We start from the raw sequence: 18,217 nt of genomic DNA, 5'->3' as shown, positions 1-18,217 counted from the left end.
TTTGTTACCTTGGGCAGCAATAAAATTAATCATGACCACTCACAGGCAGTATCTCCTCTCTACACATTATTCTTAGATGTAGAGTCTGAAATTATAATTTGTTTTTAAGGACTCAAGATTTCCCCTAACAGAATTAAAGGTTTCAGTGCTAGAGTCTATAATTGGCTTTACTTCTAGGTATGTAATAAGCTTGGAAATAAAAAGACAGCATGAAACAATATTAAGTACATATACTTTCAGTTCCAAAACAAGAAGCACAAACTACACAGGGCACGGTACAACTGACACTTTATTCCTTTGTGATGGAGATATATAGTATCGAAACTGCAAGAGTCACCCAAAAAAAAAAAATAAAAAAAAAATCAAAGTGCAAACCTCTATTAGAACTGATTATGGAATGTACTGATGTTTTTGGCACAAAAAGTGGGGAAATATATACTGCAACAAGATTTTAAGTTTAATGAATGTAACGCTTCCGTGCTCAGTAGTCACATTTGTGCACTGCAGAACAATACAATGTAAAACAGTGACTAACACGATTCACATACAACTCTATACAATTTACATCACACGTCCAGTTAAAACTTCTCTGAAAGTACATGAGGTCCACTGATACTTTGTTCACAACCACTTAACAAATACCATTCTTTAAGCAGGCTTATCTTTTCAGCTTCCTTATTGATAAAAGCAAAAATAGACAATCTTAAATAGTAAGTTATTTTCCTCAAATGGTTCCATGTGAATGTTGATGTTTTCTATTAATTTGGCTCTGACTTCACTGATTAACATATATGAAGCTGAACAAAATCAAAAGCTCATTGCTTTCATATTTTCCAATTTGCTGTGAACAAACAGCATTCTGTATACTGTCTTTTTGTTTTCAAACCTGGACATAGTGGTGCCTATGAGCTCTATTCCTATCACATGGAAATCACCAAAAAAATCAGAGCATAGCTTCACACAGTGGCATGTATTGAAAACTGATTATTAGCATGGTAAACACAAAAATACATAAATGGAAGAATTCAAGTTTGTCTCATAAGGTACAGTATGCATTCACATTTTCATTACAGAGAGAGACACTGTATTCCCATTCTGTTGAAGAAAGAAACCCACATACCACAGATCTCCCTAAACTCTTAGCAAAGATAATATCCATGAAATATCTATAATGCACATTCTGTCTCTTTCATTTCAACTGAGCTAAACTGACTGCTGAAAGGAAAAATCATTTGGTGAATAATTCAAGCCCCATTGCTGAGCTATTACCACAAGAACTTCCATATGGGTCTGCTCTGTCATACAGCCTGACAGTTGTTATCAAGAGTTTTATGTGGGCAACTATCAGTGGCTCAGTGTCTCATCTCCTTTTTTTGGTTTGGGATTTGATTTTATTATTTATATTAATCAAGAATGATGATTTATATCAGGCATCTGAGAAATGTTCTGGTGACAAAATGTACAGGACATGCATTAGATGCACATGTGTCACTGCAGAAATGTCCTCACAAATGAATTATTTGTTTGGGCAACAGAAAAATAAACAGCAAACAGCAAGAACAAGAAGCATTTGGCATGATTTTAGTTCTTAGTACCACACTGCAAATACATAAACTGAAGTGCTCATAATATTTTTCTCTCTAATGCCAGAATAAAGATTAACAGGAGAAGCTGTGAGGTGAGGGTGATCCCACTAACCAGCTTAGGTAACTTTTGGCAGCAGACTAAGATGTAATTTTGAGCATCTATGTTAAGAGGCTGTGATTCCTATGGAGGCCAAGAGAGAGAGAGCAGGTGTGGTTTTAAAGCACCTAAATTTTGTGCCTGAAGTTAGACAGTTTGAATACAACAATTGAAGGAATTCAGGTCCCTCAGCCACTCCCTTGCCTTCTGTACACCAAAGTGCAACCCCGAAGCCAAGGAAAACTAAATGGCAAGAGATGAAAACACAACCTCTCTGTCTACACAGCTGTTTCTCAGCTCTGAAATCCCGACTCCTCCTCTCCCTCCCCTAGGGAGCCAGGGGATTTCATTGTCACCCATTCTAAGGCTTTCAAGGACACAAGGTAACAGCAGTGTCATCGGAAATGGTTCTCTTTTTTCTGGAGAAATCTTACAAAGAGGAGTCACCCAGGAGGCCAGTTACTCTCTGGATCTACAGCTCCTGCTGTAATCCTTTCAGCTCAAAGGAAGTTGCTCAGACTCAAAGCAGACCCCCTCAGTTTTACCTCTCTCCTGGCACCTACTCAAGGAGGGAGTGAGTTTAGGATAGTCCATCATGGCTTGGGATACTGTCAACAGTGAAGAAGGAGAAGTGAAGAAAAAGACTCAAGAAAGAACTGAGACAACAGAAGTCAAAATTACTTGGGATTAAGAGAGAAAAGTGCTTTGTCATGCCTTGATGAGCAAACTAGAAATGAGAGTCTAAGGAGACAGGTGATAGGTGAGGGAGGGTGGAAGAAGGAAAAAACTAACACTATAGAAATATTTAACAATAAATAAAATAGAAGTCCTACAGCCTAACACTCCCATTGTAGCTGGATGCTCTGGCTCCCTAGCAAGAGGAGGGAAGAGGACTGAAGGACATGGATGGGGGCCAGGCCCCAGGAGGTACACGGACAAGTTGGGATGGGGGGACTGTTTCAGCTTTGACAGCTCCCACAGCTGCACAGGTTTTTAACAGAGTATAGCTTGCCATTAGGAGCTCACAGCTCAATACTGCAGGGCAACTTTTGAGCACAAAAATCTCTGTTTAATGTCAAGTTATTTTGAAATGCATGATACTTTATCAAATATTTAAAAAGCACCAAGGGAAGGCAGAAAAAGATTCCCCACTGCAACATTTACATCCTTAGAGCCTGATCACCTGGCTCAGGTTTAAATAATGATGCATAGGAATGGAAGAGACAAAGGGGAAACATTAGGATAATCCTTTGGGACAGAAGAGTCATAAATAGGAAAACCCCCCACTTGCTATTTGGCTGGCTGAAGAAGTTCCTTTGGGACACATTCTTTTCACATACAATACATTCGCTCATCACTGCTTTCTTCCCCATGACACCTCGTGTCATCACAACAAACACTGCACCCACGAAGCATCAGGGGTACTCTGGTAGCTGCCAGGAGGTTTTCCTCTCATTTCTGCTGAGATGCAGTGTGAGATATGCCAGAGAGAACCTACGAGTACGAGTACTCGTGTTTCCTCCCTTATGACTGCACAAAACAGCACGCAGGTTTCCAAAGGATATCCTGGTGGGCATTTGGTTACTACTGTTTGCTTTCCTGCAGACCACATTGCCCAAGCCCCCTCACTCACTTCCTACTGTACCTCAGCAACACGCCACAAGTGATTCAGGAGAGGCGGAGGAGATGTCTAGGAAGCTGATAACATGTTCAGACTATTTGTCAGTCTCTGGAGAGTTCCCACTACTGCCTCTGTTTAGGAATTGCTCCCATCCTTAGTTTACAAATGATTTAACAAGAAGCATGTGAATACAATTAGTGTGTGCTTCACTTTGCAGTAGGGGAAAAAACCCAAAACTATGACTCAGTGGGGAAACATGTTGAGGAATTTGCTACAAAAATTATATTTGCCTTAACTGAATACCACAGTGAATATTCATGCCACTAAAAAAATATAAGATGGTTATTGTTCCAAAGAAAACTGTCCCAAGGGCAGATAAAGAAAAAATTACAATCTTCCAGGAAAAAATAGCTTCCCTTATTCATGGGCATAATCCAGGAATAGCTGTCCTTCAACTCCTTCTATCACCCTTTTCTTTTGAATTTTGCTAGTAAGTGGCCTCCAAAAGAACAGAAAACAGAAAGGAGAAAAAAAATTTAAGATGTAAACAAAAGAGATTTAACTCCCCCATCCTTGAGATTTCTTTTGCATCTCTGTATTTAATTTTTGTGGTCCAGAGGCTTCCTAGGATCTGGCCTTTTTAAAAACTCCACTCCCATTCTCACCACATTGAAAATCATGGTCTTAGCAGGAGACTTGGACCTGAATTTGCAGGAGACAACTTGTGTGGCTGCACTACTCTCTTCTTCTGTCATTCAACTTTCCCAGGCAGTCATTGCCCTTGAACACTCCCATCAGAGGAAGCTTTTCCAAAGCTGGTACCTGATGTCTGAAATGGATTCCAGCCACAACTGTGCCCAGCAGCAGCACTGTGATGTGGCCAGGGCAGTGAGCCTAATCCACTGCCTACTGTTCCAGCTAGTGTATGGAAAGCTTCCCTAACACAAAAGGTACTTGGTTCATGAACCCACTGAGTTTTCCTCAGTCCCCCTAATACTTTACACCATTGAAAGTAGAAGACTGAGGAAGGAAAAGAACACGTAGAGCAAGGAAGCAAGAGAAAAGAAGACAGAAGGGAACAGTGTAAAGACAACAGAGGTGCTTGAAAGATTGAGAATTAGCTGGGTTTCATAAAATTTTCACACAGATATGTTAAATCACTAAAGCTAAGGGTTAGCCATTATAATTGTCTTCCGCTAGCCCATGGGACTAACTTACTTTGGAGTTATGTGCTCCCAACAAACCCTACATCCACCTTAAATGCCATCTGCAAGGACATAATAAAAATTCACAATGCAAAAAATTTGTAAACAAGGGTTAGTAGCACAGTGGTACAGTAGATTGTCAATAAAAACAATAAAAGTGTGGATACAGATTCGTCTACCTTGTGTGTAACATTATTGCCAGTTACAAGGGAGGGACTCTGTAAACTCATAATTCTGAAGCTTTGTTAATAAGCACAGAGCAACAGGTGAGTGACCCATCTACTTTCTCCAGTTCTGTGTTGGCTATTGGGATCAGCATGTGGTCCTTCAGCTTTTCAAATACCTGTTCAGGAAAGAAAATGTAAGGGAAAATCATTACACTGTGCACCTCTGTTTTCCCTTTTCTCTAAGTGTTTACAGGATGAACAGACACAGATTTGTCAGCAGGGGCCATCCCATCCCTGTTAACCAGCAGGAACATTCCCTGTGCACGTGGCCTGCTGGCTCTGGGACTCCCACACATCCCACTGCAGCAAGGGAGCTGCCGGAGGCCTCGCTGGCAGCCTGGAGCGGCTCTCACCTTGGCGCTCTCCGGGTACTCCTCGGGGGCTCGGTGCAGCAGGACGTGCCCTTTGCTGGGAATGTTTAAGTAGATGCAGTTTGCTGCGGCATCGTCAGGCACTGTCAGCTTGTCGTAGCGGTGGTCACTCATCTGTTGCATGGTCTGCCAGGAGACATAAAGTGCAGCTATTCAAATCAAACGCATTAGCAGTCCCAAAGTAATGGGAGAACAGAATCCTCAGAAATAGCTAATTGTGATTGCCAAGGCAGTCAAGGGCCATTTTGCTATGCAGCAAGTACAGATAACTCCTTTTATCTCTGCGTTTATGGAAGAATCTACTGAACCTAATGGAAAGGAGCAGTAGAAAATGTTTGTACAATGGTTCTTGCAAGCAGCAGGATTAAGCATCCTCTGTGGGGTCTTTTCCTCAAGGATTGTGCACTGAGTATGCAAAACTGCTCCTGACAAACTGAGACTATAGGCGCTCAGCACCTATAAAAAAAGCAACCATTGTTCAATATTTATATAATGAGTATGAATTAAACCAAACAGGACAGGAATGGCTCCTAGCTTGGATATCAGCCCAATCTTAATTCTTTTCCAGGACCTCCGTTCTGCTCTGCAAGCAGTTACTCTTTCACTAAGCACCTGTGCTGGGGAGCGAGCAGGCACGTCTGCATTAATCCCCGTTCCCAAGGGGACAACACAATACCCGCCTTGCAGCAGAAGAGCTGCTGGGTTTCAGAGGTTTGGGTTATAAATATCAGGCTCATACACAAATGTAGACCCTCTCTGGCTGAAATTTCAGAGACAGACTCTCAGGACACAACAAGCATGCAATGCCATGTTTTGGATCATATCTGTTTTAGTGAGGATGGGAAAAGCCTGAAGACAAGATGCCTGACTCCCAGTTGTAGCATTCCAGCTTTACCTAAGCTTCAGCCTCACAGAGACCAAGAATAATGCAGAACTAAACAAGGCTCAAAGTCCAAAACTTTGGTCCTACTGAAAACCTAAACAAATGAAAGTGTTTCCATTTCTCCCCCAGCCCACCTGTGTTCCCACTTACATTGCAGAAAGAAAAGGCTTTTTTTTTTTTTTTTTTAGCTTAAAATATTCACACTAATACTATCTTTAGAAAAAAATGGTCTTTTGTTAACAAGATTTTTCAACTAAATTCCCTTCTCAGGGAGAGCCTAGAGATTTACATCACATAGCAGAAAGCAGACTTCAATTTTAGGCATAGTTAAGTTTGTCATTAAGTTGCTTCCAAGGTCATTCATCTGTACTACTTCTCATTCATTAAAGAAATACTACATGTAGCTGATTTATAACAGGGTCTATAACATAGTGGGAAGCAACAAAGAACTCATGCTTGCCCACACCTACAGTAACTAAATCCTTTATAGGTCTAAATTTTTCATGTTCTAGCCTGAGTCATCCACATCCCGTGGAGAACATGAAACTCACAACAAAGAATGCCATGCATTCTTGAGGAAGTGTTATCAGATTGTCATTTCTTGTTCCATCTCATGTTATGAAACTCTCCCAAGTTCCCAAGGACACATCTACCTCCATAAAAGGTTAATGTGTTTTTCTGAGGAAAAATCCTTGCACCTTTAATTCACCAGATGTAATTTTGTATTTTTGTATGCTTAGCACAGTTAATTTATTTTTTTTCATATAATTCTGTTTCTGTGACATTGCCAAGATTAATTTTATTCTGCTTTCCTTGATGCTGCAGACAACCTGCACCTTGTGTGGCTCTTCTACCTGGTAACCAGTTAGCAGACATGTCCTCTACCTGCAGCTTCTATTTTCCTTCCTATACAATGTTTTTAAGTCTTGACTAAGGAAACATTTATTAAATCTGAACTAAAATACATGCATCAGTAGAAGAAAAACCATTATGTCTGGATTTTACTAAGTTCCTGAACAGTTCTTTCTCTACTCCTTGTTGGAAATAGAATTCTGATATTGTAGGTTTTCTGCAGGAACACCAGAAATATACTGTGAATCACTGTGAAATGCTTCCATATGAAATTATGAAAGAATTCTTAAGCAGAAGGGTAAAGACAAGTCTCCTATTCATTTGCTTCTGCAAAATGCTTAAGTGGAAACTACAGCAGCAAGCAGAAATAAAGGACAAGTGGCAGGGCTCTAGTGCCTCAAGGACCGGCTTTGGGGAGCATGAGAGATGATGCCAAGGGCATGTTAAGAGGATTGTTTTCAGTATTAAAAAGCACACAAACTGGCTGAATTAGTTCAGAAACAAATAAGAAAACCTGAGTGAGAAAGTGAGACAAAGCAGCACAGGAGTTTGAGGACACAGCTGTGATAGTGGGACTGGGATCTCAGCTAGCCAGAACAACACCACAAGAAAGCTTTTATTACTAACTGGAGGTTTGACAATACAAGATTACTCTCTTCCTCAGCTCTTAAGATAAAAAGGAAATCATATTTGCAAGCTTTCATTGCTGGTATAACTATGCCTGACTGTTGCAGTAAAATTTCAAAAACCACTTACTTGAGAGAGTGCCCAGGCAATAACACCCCAAACCTGCCCCACAGGGAGGCTCTGGATGCAGCAGAAATGCACCAATATGACACAATCAGGGTACTTAACAGACCCATGTGGTTTTCTCTGTTTCTATTATGTGAAGTCATTAAGCACATGTGCCCGGCCAGATTGACTCCAGAACAGAGAAAAGAAGATAAAAGCAAGGTCCTTTGATTGTATTTTCTATTAGATACAAAGTATGATGCATTTATAGAGGGCTGGCTTTCTGTCCACAAACGTACAACCAGCTACGTTAAGAGCCAGGCATTTCCCGCGTGCCTAGTTTTCTGGGAATTTTCTTCAGCCTAAAGAGGGTAATTTTCACTGCACATTCTCTCAGCCCTTAGTCATGTTTTCCTTACGTTGAAGTCATTCACATAGCCTAAAATGCCTTTTCTATAGTTTTTTTACAGTGTGTCCTCAGACAACTGAGGTAATGGATAAGCTAAATAATCCTAACTATGAAGCAGCATTATGCATGAAGGAAAAATGTGTATGTGTTTCAGGTCTATTATCACTGATAGAACTAAGATGACTGCATGCACTTTTAAAAGAGGCCAAGCCTAGCTACAAATTTTCCCCCCTCCATGAGGAAGGCCCCAGTCTGAGCCCTGCTGCCCACTCACTCTGGGACCTACTCACATCCAGACTGCTGCAGGACAGAGAGCAACCAAACCCATCTGCAATGCACATTTTAATCTCCAAATCCCCACAAGCAAAACCTAACATGCACTGAATGTTCCTCTTGCTAACAGGGCATGGAGCACCACACTTAAAAATGCCTGTGTGATGCTGACAGAAAAGCCCACATTTCTAGGGTTTAATGTTTGTATTGATTAGCTACTGTTCTCCTGACCACCAGCATTTAAAAGGAAAATCAAATCTAAGCTCAAATCGAGTGTATGTAACCCTACACCCATGGGATCATTCCCTCCCCAACTTTTAGCTATCCTTTCTTAAATCCTTCAAGTCAAAGTATTCTTAAAAGAAAACTAGTCACGTCAAACTATTTAAGATATTTTTTCTATCCCACCTATTTTCTTTCTTTCCAAGCACATTAAACTTTGGTCTGTTTGACACTGATGCTTAAGAAACCTTTGGCCTAGGATCCAAGAGAATGAAAGGTGTGAGAAAAGATTAAACTACATCAAGATTTTGCCTACAATCACAAAATTGAAGTATTTTTGTGGGGGGGGCAGGGAAACTAAAATTGATGAGGATAACAGCAATAGGCAGTCACATGCCCCCAGGCTGGATGGGAGTTTGGAAGGTCAACGTGTTTCTTTTCTGGAGGAAAGATCACTTGTCTGGGAACAATGTTGGGCTATGCTGTTATGCAGCAAAGGCAAAAGATGAAGACAGGCACCTGACAGTCCACTGCCATCTGGAGGGACAGCTGAGAAAGGTAAATTACTGCTTGCTACATGGAAAATAGTGCTGATGGCCAAATCTGCTTTTTTAAAATCCTTGCAGTGCCCAGAAGAGCTGCTTTTTTAGTGCTGTATGGTAGGGTGTCTCCACTCTCAGGTGATGGTACCCACTTTTGCATCCCAAGACAGGGAGTGGAGGTGACCAGGATTTGGTGCATGGTTTCCAGGAACCTCAACTCATCCATCAGCTGTCATACAGAGTGATACCAGCTCAGCACTGTCCCAGGCCCAGGAGTCTGTCCAGTTTGCTTTTGAACATGTAGCAAGGTAGCGACAGAGTTCACACAGGTACTGTGCAAGGAAAGATTTTTCTTTTCCTTTTCTTTTCTTTTTTTTTCTAATTTGCCTCTTTAAAGCTTACCTTTACATATTTTTAGAGCTCCCCTGATTCTTGCAGTGGAAGACAAAGTGAACAATTGATCCCACGGTCACCTTTTCCACATTAGCCCTGACCTTCTAGGCATCTCTGATCCTATCTCAGTTGTCTTTTTTTCCAGGTTATAGTCATAGCTTGCTTAGTTTGTCTCCTTAGGCAAGCTGTCCAGGTATCTGTCAGTGGAACTTATCTGAATCTTTCCAGTTATACTTCACATTTTTTGAAATGAAGGGCCCATGCATGCAAACACACAACAGACAACATGCAGATGCACCACAGCTTTATCAGTGGCAAAATTATGTTCTCCATTTGGTTTTCAGCTGAGCTAGAAAGTTCAACAAGCTCAGCATATAACTTCTGCAGTAATGATCAGTCAGAGCACATTATTTCATATACGATGTTCAGAATAACATCAGACTGACATTCAGAGTTGTCATTCTCTCCATCCCAGCTGCACATCACTTTACACTGAAACTGAAAATCATTCACTGATATATTGCCCTGATTGTCCTTTAAGTTCATTCCTCATTTCTTCATATTTAGAGAAACAAGTGGCACCAGAGAGAGAAAGCAGCAACCTTCAATTCAAGACAGTGCAGGACAGAGTGGAGCTGATGAGCTGTGCCACAATGCCATGTGCCTTGTACAGGGACTCAGCAGCTTCTCAGGGTTTCCTTGAAACAAAGCAATGACCATGAAACACTTGGCTAGGCTGGCCAGAGGGGACAGAAGAGCATAGCTGGAAAAGCCAGAGACCTTGCTGGAATGTCAATATCTATCAGGAGTATCCCCCCTGACATGCAGAAGCAACAATAGCATAGTAGGCACAGTAGGAAGGGGCCATCACAGCCAGTGTGAGCAGCATAAATCAAAGGAGAATGATCTAAGCCCTCTTGTCAGGTACCAAGAAGTCTCATAGATATACAGGATAGGACAGCATAGAACTATAGACACAAACTACATTGAAGATCTCTTTGAAGCCAGTAGTGCCCTGATCTGCCATGGTCAGTATGCCACATTTCTCAGTCCATACACAGCCAGAGTGTTGCTTTAATTTCTGCCTACCACCCACGGTCTCAGCAGCTGGGCTTTGGGCTTTGCCTCTCTGCTGCACCCTCTCAGTCATGTTTTCCAGAATGAAGAGTTCTTTTAAGCAACCTCTCCCACCCTTCTCCTCGGCTTTTCCTGGCGTGGGATGCCTTTTGCATCATCACAGATGCAATTGGCACCCAGTGTCATTCATGTGCACATCTGCACTGCTCTGCCCCCCTGAGCCACCATCCCTCATGGCCACACTGTCACCTGCCTGCCAGCTCTGCCAAGGACCACTGCAAAGGGAAACCATGACCTGAGAAGGAGAAAAGGAAGTGGATTACGTGGTCTGTTGCTTTCAGTTGAGAAGGCAAGGGCACGAACATCCTGTCATTTCCGAACAGGAACTCGAGGAGAGAATAGTCAAAGGGAAAAAAAAGAAGCAAAGGAATAGAAACGTGAGTCCCCATTTACACAAAGCAAATGACATTTCCTCAGTCAGCCTCTGACCCAGCTCCTGTGGCTGAGTGCCTTACTGGTGAGGAAAAACATGTATTGAAAGAGACACTTTCCTCACCCTTTAAAAACAAACAAACAAACAAACAAACCTGCCTGTTTAATACAATAATCTCTAGTCTATAAATATATACTTTATTGAATCTTTATCTTCCAAAGATTCTTCTGCACATATGCAAACTGAACATCACTAACACTCAGGTAAGTGCAGTGTCTATTACATCACCTACAATTAATTCAAAGTAAAACCCAACTAGTTGACTTTTAAAGGTAGGAGGTCATCTGGTACTCAGTGAAGACCTACATCCTCTGAGATGATGTGTACTCCTAATTCATACAGTAATGAAGAATCAGAAGGAGATAAAGGAAAGTACATAGAATTTTTTAAGTTGATTAATTTATTGATTATGTGTTGATTAATTTTCCTATCTACAAGGCTGAGAGAAGCAGTCTCAATTTTTAATGTTTAGCTTTAAGGAGAAAAGTTCTCAACAGTTCTTTCACTAACCTTTCTTTGTTGCTGCATTACAAAAAAGTCAGCATTCATCTGCACTTTCTGCTAATTCCCTACCTGATGTCATCTTCTTTGGGTTATTAATATTAGTAATGATTTCCACAGCAACCCACCGTGATAGCATAAATAGAGGATTATGACTTCATGTGGGGAATAAGCAGAGGCACAAATGATGAATTCTTAAGGAAGAAGAGATAATGTTTTCATGCAAACTTGTGCATTACTAGAAAAGACAGTTGCTATACAGACAATAGGAAAAGCAGATTTAGCTGAGCCTTTTCCTGCTGCATGACAGTACAGGCTGTTTTCTATGAACACCAGAGAGATGTTTTCCCTCAGGTGTCTGGAGGCACTTCTGTGGCAGAGCTGGGAACCCCTCTGCTTTATCCAGACACTCTAACGCTCCTCTCATGCAGGGGAACAGTACTCAGCTCTTCAAAAGCTGGCACACTGCAGAGACTTCAGTTACACAAGATGGAGTAAGAACAAAAGGCATTTAATCAAAGGAATGGGGGCAACTGCCAATGCGAGAACTCCTTCTGCTCAAGTCTTTAAAAGCTCTGCTCTGATCATAGCTTGGATACAGACCAAGGGCATAGTTACCCAGAAGAGACTCCTTTCTATATTATCCTTAAGATGTGGTTTTGATAAGCCTCCCTTGACCACTGTCAAAACAGCTGCATTAGCAATAGTGTCCTCCAGGGAATAATTTAGGGGATGAATGAGCAGCCCCATTCCCAACAGAAGATATTGAGCGAGAGAGTCAAGAACAAGTGAGGACAATCATGTCCAAGCCCTTATTGAAAGCAGGAGGAAAAAAAGAAAGGAATATTGCTAAAGTCATGGCATTGCACTACTCCAACAGAGTCCTGACCATTAAGAAATTCCATTGAATAATGAGGCTGGACTCCAAGATACCAAGATGACCAGCACCAAAGTGCAGATGTCATCACTGCTCTGGGTCCTGATAGGACAAGTCTGTGAGGGGACACGAGGGGTTACACTGTCAGCTGCATCACCTGCTCTGCCTTGCACCCGGACTGGCAGCGCCACTCAGTCCTGACATCTGCCATGGCCGCACTGCCTCTGTAATTAGCATATGGTCCTCTCAAATGACCAACTGAAATCTCAGATATTTCTCATGCCACTCCATTACTCCAGATCTCAGAGGAATTATGCCAGACTCAGCTGACTGCAGGACTAAGCTCAGGCCATATGGTGGGATGAGTGCCCTCCCTTCCAAGATCCGTCAGCAATCCCCACGCACCCTGCATTACCGCAGATCAGTGGATTCACACCAAGGCTCTCTCTACCAGTCCTGTGGAGAGACCCTAGGGCTGGTCTTTTGCTCAATGCCTGGTATCAAAGCCTACCTAAAGGACAGACTCATTTGTCAATGGGTGGGAGAATGACTTTATTAGTAGGAACTTGCTACAGATACAATCCATACTGCTTGCAAGGGAATAGTTGAGCTGTCAAAGCCCGGGAATAACATGTGCAACCCTCAGATCCTCTGGGATTAATACTGAGTTATGCAAAAATTGACAGAGATGGTTGGATCAAGGACTGCATCCACAGTCACCTGCTGCTGTCCAAGTCTTCACTCATCACAAAGTGGAGGGAAACTGTGCTCTGTACCAACCTATACAAGCAGCCACAGATGTGGCTTTTCTGGATTTAGTATAAACAAGAGAGGAGTGTGCAATGGATGCGATGCTGTGTCACAGTTCCCGTTGTCACCTTGCCTAGCTTTTGCCTTTGCTGCCGGAAGCCGAACTGGATTATGTCCTGGACCAGTTCCTGCTCTTCTGCTATCCCAGCAAGACCCCAGGGCTGTGTCCCTTGCTGGGGAAAAGGTGGCACAGAGTGCTCACCTGCAGCACTGCCACATCAGCTCCCTACACTGGGACTGGCACTGTCTCAGCCCAAATCTGTCCTCATTCACATTCACAGTAAAGGTCAGCAACTCTGACAGTGCATGATCAGAGCCCAAAGGTGACATGTTTATAGGAAATCCTGGCCTCACCGAGGGAACTGAAAAATAATCCCAGGCTTCATCTTCTCAACAGCCATGGCTAATGTTCAAATGTGGAATTACATGTACAGCATTATAAACAGGTTTAACTACAAGATGGAATTAAATGCATGCTGAAAACAGCAGAGGGAAGTTAAAGTTTCAGATGTGATAGTCACCAGAGGCCCTAGTGCTTTCTGCACTTAATCTGTCTCTTTCTTTCACCAAGTTTCCTTGAGTGCCACTTTTCAGCTGCAGTCCAAATAAATACACTACACTTGCCAAAACCTGAAGAGGATTTAATGGTTAAAATGTCATTTCTGATTTATTATCTGCTTCTAGCATGTAGTCTATTATCCTAAACTCAATGGATTAATTTCCCAGCTCACTTGCAGTGCTTTACATTACACATACTGCACTGAACTCGCAATCAATTGCACTTGGCCATATGTGAGCACCAGATGCAATTTCTTTTTCTATTTTTAAAGTATTGTAAGGATACATAAGTTGCACCAGTAAGAACAATCAAGAAAAATCTCTATTTCAAACAAGATTGTAAGCAGATAAACCCTGTTTTAAATGTAAAATGCTAGCATAGCGTGATGTACAAGTTCACTTGTAGCAGCTGCCTAACTCGACATGTGAAAACAACTCAATTACCAGAGATGGTTAAAGACAGCTCAATCATCTTGCTTGTATGATTGCATTTCCAGTCATGAAAAACAGCAGCATGAAGGAGGGGTTTAAAATAACAAGCTATTACAATAAAGGAGTGGCATGCTGGGCTGTGCCAGGCAGCAGACTCGGCAGAAGCTCAGGGACTGTTCTGCCACAGACTCCGCTGGGTAACAGGAGAACAGCTGACAGAACTGCTACAGCTCAGCTGATCTGCTGAAATCCAAGGAGCGGCTTTTAATTCCAACCCTCAGTGCCTCCAAGATCCTCTTGCACTTGCATTTCTACAAGACTGCAAGAAGATTATTGCCAACTGAATTTTTTTTTTGCTTTGGTGGCAAGTAAACTAATACAAATATATTGTCAAAAGCAAGAATTCAAATGTTAGGGGAAGCTGGTGATCAGCAGCACTGCAAATGCCATCATTTCCAAGACAGACAATTTATCAGTTTGTTTGCCAATAATTTCTCTGAAGAGATTTAGACTCCTGGAGAAACAGCCAGATCCAATTCACTGGAACATGTTCTGGGTAACTCCATATGTTGCTGTGACATGTCTGCCTCATGTAACCTGTCCACTCTCTAGGATCATAAGAAATCATGTATGTTATGGGACAAAACCCTGCTCCAGCCCAAACTCCTAACCTCAGCTGGCAGGGTGTGAGCAAACATTATCTTCAGACAAATGCAAATGTGCTGCTAAATGTCCAGTGCAGAGAAACACACTGAAAACTGACAGTTCATTTATTTTTAAAAATACATCCACCAACAATCAGAGACTGCTGGATTATCTTGTTAATTATCATGTTCTTTTAAAAAAGTATCTGCTTATTACTTCACCTTGATTAAGGCTGGTGTTTACTTGATAGTTAGTTACCAGGAATATTTGGTCAAGTTAGACAAAAAATGTTTTTCGTTACAATAGCTAAATTGATGCACTGCAACGTGATTACCCAAGCTGTGAAGGGTTTAATCAAATTTACGAGTTCTCAGATTAGCCCTGGCTCAAATTCAAATTGTAGCACTGAGCAACCAGTATTGTAGTTGAAATTTGCTCATGTTTATAAACACTCTATACAAGTATAGGGCTTCTCCCTCCTTCTTCATGACAGAACTTTTACTTCTCCTCCGTGAATTATAAAAAACAATTTTCCTCACAGCAACATCTGAAGTAAGTATCTCCACTGGTCTGACTGTATCTCCTTCTCCCTTTTAACACCAAATTATCACACTTTTAGTCTATAAAGCTGTAAATAATAACCTGTATATTCTGTTTATTTCCGTAAGATAACTAAAGTTAAATCAAAATCACCATTCTCTTGTCTGATACAGACATTCTTTATGGTTTGCACACACAGGAGACCCCAATATGTAGTAATTTCCTCTTTCACTGATCTATATGTGTTTTAAAGTACTGGCATCCTTAATCAGGTATTTTTAAAAACCAGAAAGATATGCTGTTGAGAATATTTTCTTAGGTGCTTTACCTTGAGGGCTTTCTGTGCAGCTTCACTTGATCCGATAGCAATCAAGTTTGGTCCAGCCATGCTGCAAAAGCTCTTCAGATGCAAAGAATCATGAACAGGGACTGTGGAGACAGCATAATCCTGTATGGGAATAAGGAAGGGTGCTATAAATATTTTTAAAGTGTTCCTAGTTCTATAATTATAGAGACACTCCATAATTAATTTTACTCTCTGCAAATTATCAACCCCAGGGCACAGTGTCAACCATTTAAGTATGACACTCTCCTCTGGACCAGCTTGTCTTGTCTGGAGACTGACATAAAATCCAGAACATGTTTCAAATACTACCGCTGTTGCAACCATAAAGAAATATATTAAAATGCTTAATTAAACAGTAGATACATAAAACCTCTCCAGGGACTGGCAATAAGAACACAGGGCTGATACACTAGAACATAAAGAACATGAGTGTTTATGTGCTCTCAAAAAATAACAGCCTCCAACTATCTAATTGATTTTTATGCAGCAATCTCAAATTTCAGATCCAACTACAACATCTATCAATTTACAGGATGCTCAAACCTTTTCAGCAACTTGTACCATTGTTTGGTTTTTTTTAATTAGGTCTAAAATAAAGTATGAGTATGACAAACATCTTGGCCAGTACAATTGTTCAATTAGTTCAGTGAATGACAGCTTGTATTTCCTGTGGCATGAAGGAATCTACTAACCTTAAATGTGTCAGCCAGAATTTCTGCACCTCGCTGATTTGTCCGCCTGGAAAGACCCACAAAAAATTCTCTTCCTGGAATGAAAAAGCAGACTGGCTTTAGAAACATTCTGAAGTAATCTTTCATGGATTTTCATGTTCTATATTTCTTTTCTCAAGCTGAGTAGTTAAACTGAAAATTCAGCATTAAAGAATGCAACCTGCAATTGTGAGCTGATAATCTAAAGCAATTAATCTTTTTCCAGAAGGCACATTTAACTGGAAGCATAAATAGCTTCCTCTTCTAAATCTCTGCAGTGGTCATTGGGTCAGGAAAGACAACAGCTGGGCTGGATTAGTACACCACTGATTGACCATTTCCCTCTCCCTTTGAGATTTCCTCTGGTCTCAAGGCAGATCAAGTCTACGGCATCCTCCAGCACCAGAGAAAATCAGTGCTGGATCTGCACTGCCTTAGGAAGGCCTCCCTTCCTGGTCTGCCTCTGTAGGAGACCCTTCCCTCCCTGTTGGGCACTAAGGCAAGCAGCCAGTCTACTGTGATGCTGATGAAAACAAACAGGCTTATTCAGCACAGGCAGGGAGCAACCCTGTGTGCAGCCGATGTGAGAAAATGCCTAATGGGTTTAATGACATAAAAAACACAGGCAGTATCTTCATCTTTGAAGTCAACCATGCATGTAAGGTGTCTCACTCATGACATCTGACAGGCAACTCCACCACATCTTGATAAACTAAAAATGCATTTTTTTGCATTTAATTAATTGAACTTGTGACAATTGTCTGCATCAAGGTTTTACAAGTCCTGAAAATGAGTCTGGTGAATGTTAGCTGCTTGTAATAAGAAACATGAAACAACCCCAGACAGTTGACTACTGAAAGTATTTTTCTTATTGGCACTTTACAAGCTAAAATAAAACACAGTGCTGTTCTTGGTAGTGTGTGTACTGCTACTCCATTTATTCAGGTATTAGGCAGGACACTGAGGGCTGCACTGAGAACTCATCTCTCCGCTACTTCATGACATTTAGTAAACAACCGATTTAGCAAACCACAGGAATGACATTTTATTATGCTGGTATCAGATAACATGCAGTCTTTAAGGCAGTCAGAACATGTAAACAGCAAATTCATTACCATTATACCTGTAAATAAGACGTCTTTATACCTGTAAATAAGACGTCTCCACCATCCAAGGTTGCGTTTTCATCCACCATCTCAACTATATTAAGGTTGAGACTTTCTAGTACTCTCTTCATGGCTTCAACCTGTTTAAAAGGAAGTTATTAATGACATATTGCACTGTTGAAATTCGTTTTTTTTAAAACCTGCCAGAGAAATACATATAATTAATAAGAATTAAAGCCTTTTAATGCACCTATAGCAAGATGGATGGCAGGATGGCAACTACCATCACAGTTCCCCACCTGTCTTCAGAGGCCTCTGTGGTCTGGGGGGGATGGGTTGGAAAGTGGCAGAGATTAGGCTTTTGGGCTTTTGTCTTCGCACAGGAGCCATGCCGCATTCAGGAGGGACAGACAAAGGGCCCAAAGCACATGTTAAGTCCAGTCCCTCTGCACAAATATCTTCTTCCAAACCTTGTCCTTGGCATTTGGGCCAGAAAAAGCACCAGCAGAAGAGTGGATGTTCATTGCTTCCACTCTGTTCAGACACAAAAGGTGATCGTGCCAGCCATGGAAGGGCAGGTCTACCACAAACCCCTCTTCAGTCAGCAGGGAAAAAAAATCCTCTAGTCAGTAAAGGTTCAAATTTCTTATGGTTTTGCAATTTTACTAGGCACTAGTTCTCCTTGCATGTTTGAGCTACCTTGCTTCAG

At 41.4% G+C, this 18,217-nt stretch overlaps 1 protein-coding gene across 1 annotated transcript in view; it reads right to left on the bottom strand.

The window, feature by feature from the left end:
* Nucleotides 1–271: 271 nt before the first annotated feature.
* The window catches only part of DDAH1 (dimethylarginine dimethylaminohydrolase 1), a 55,307-nt gene continuing 37,361 nt past the window's right edge, over nucleotides 272–18,217 (bottom strand). Inside the window, exons 2-6 of the mRNA XM_058843227.1 lie at nucleotides 17,549–17,648; nucleotides 16,385–16,458; nucleotides 15,675–15,794; nucleotides 5,090–5,233; nucleotides 272–4,852 (exon numbers count right to left, since the gene is read on the bottom strand). Of these exons, the coding sequence (XP_058699210.1) occupies nucleotides 4,736–4,852; nucleotides 5,090–5,233; nucleotides 15,675–15,794; nucleotides 16,385–16,458; nucleotides 17,549–17,648 (555 nt within the window). The 3' untranslated portion in view covers nucleotides 272–4,735. The remainder of the gene's footprint in view (nucleotides 4,853–5,089; nucleotides 5,234–15,674; nucleotides 15,795–16,384; nucleotides 16,459–17,548; nucleotides 17,649–18,217) is intronic.

This window comes from Poecile atricapillus, chromosome 7 (assembly GCF_030490865.1).
Source record: "Poecile atricapillus isolate bPoeAtr1 chromosome 7, bPoeAtr1.hap1, whole genome shotgun sequence".
Taxonomy (NCBI): Eukaryota; Metazoa; Chordata; class Aves; order Passeriformes; family Paridae; genus Poecile; species Poecile atricapillus.
Note: the sequence above shows the minus strand (reverse complement) of the source record. Positions and strands in the feature narration are given on the sequence as shown.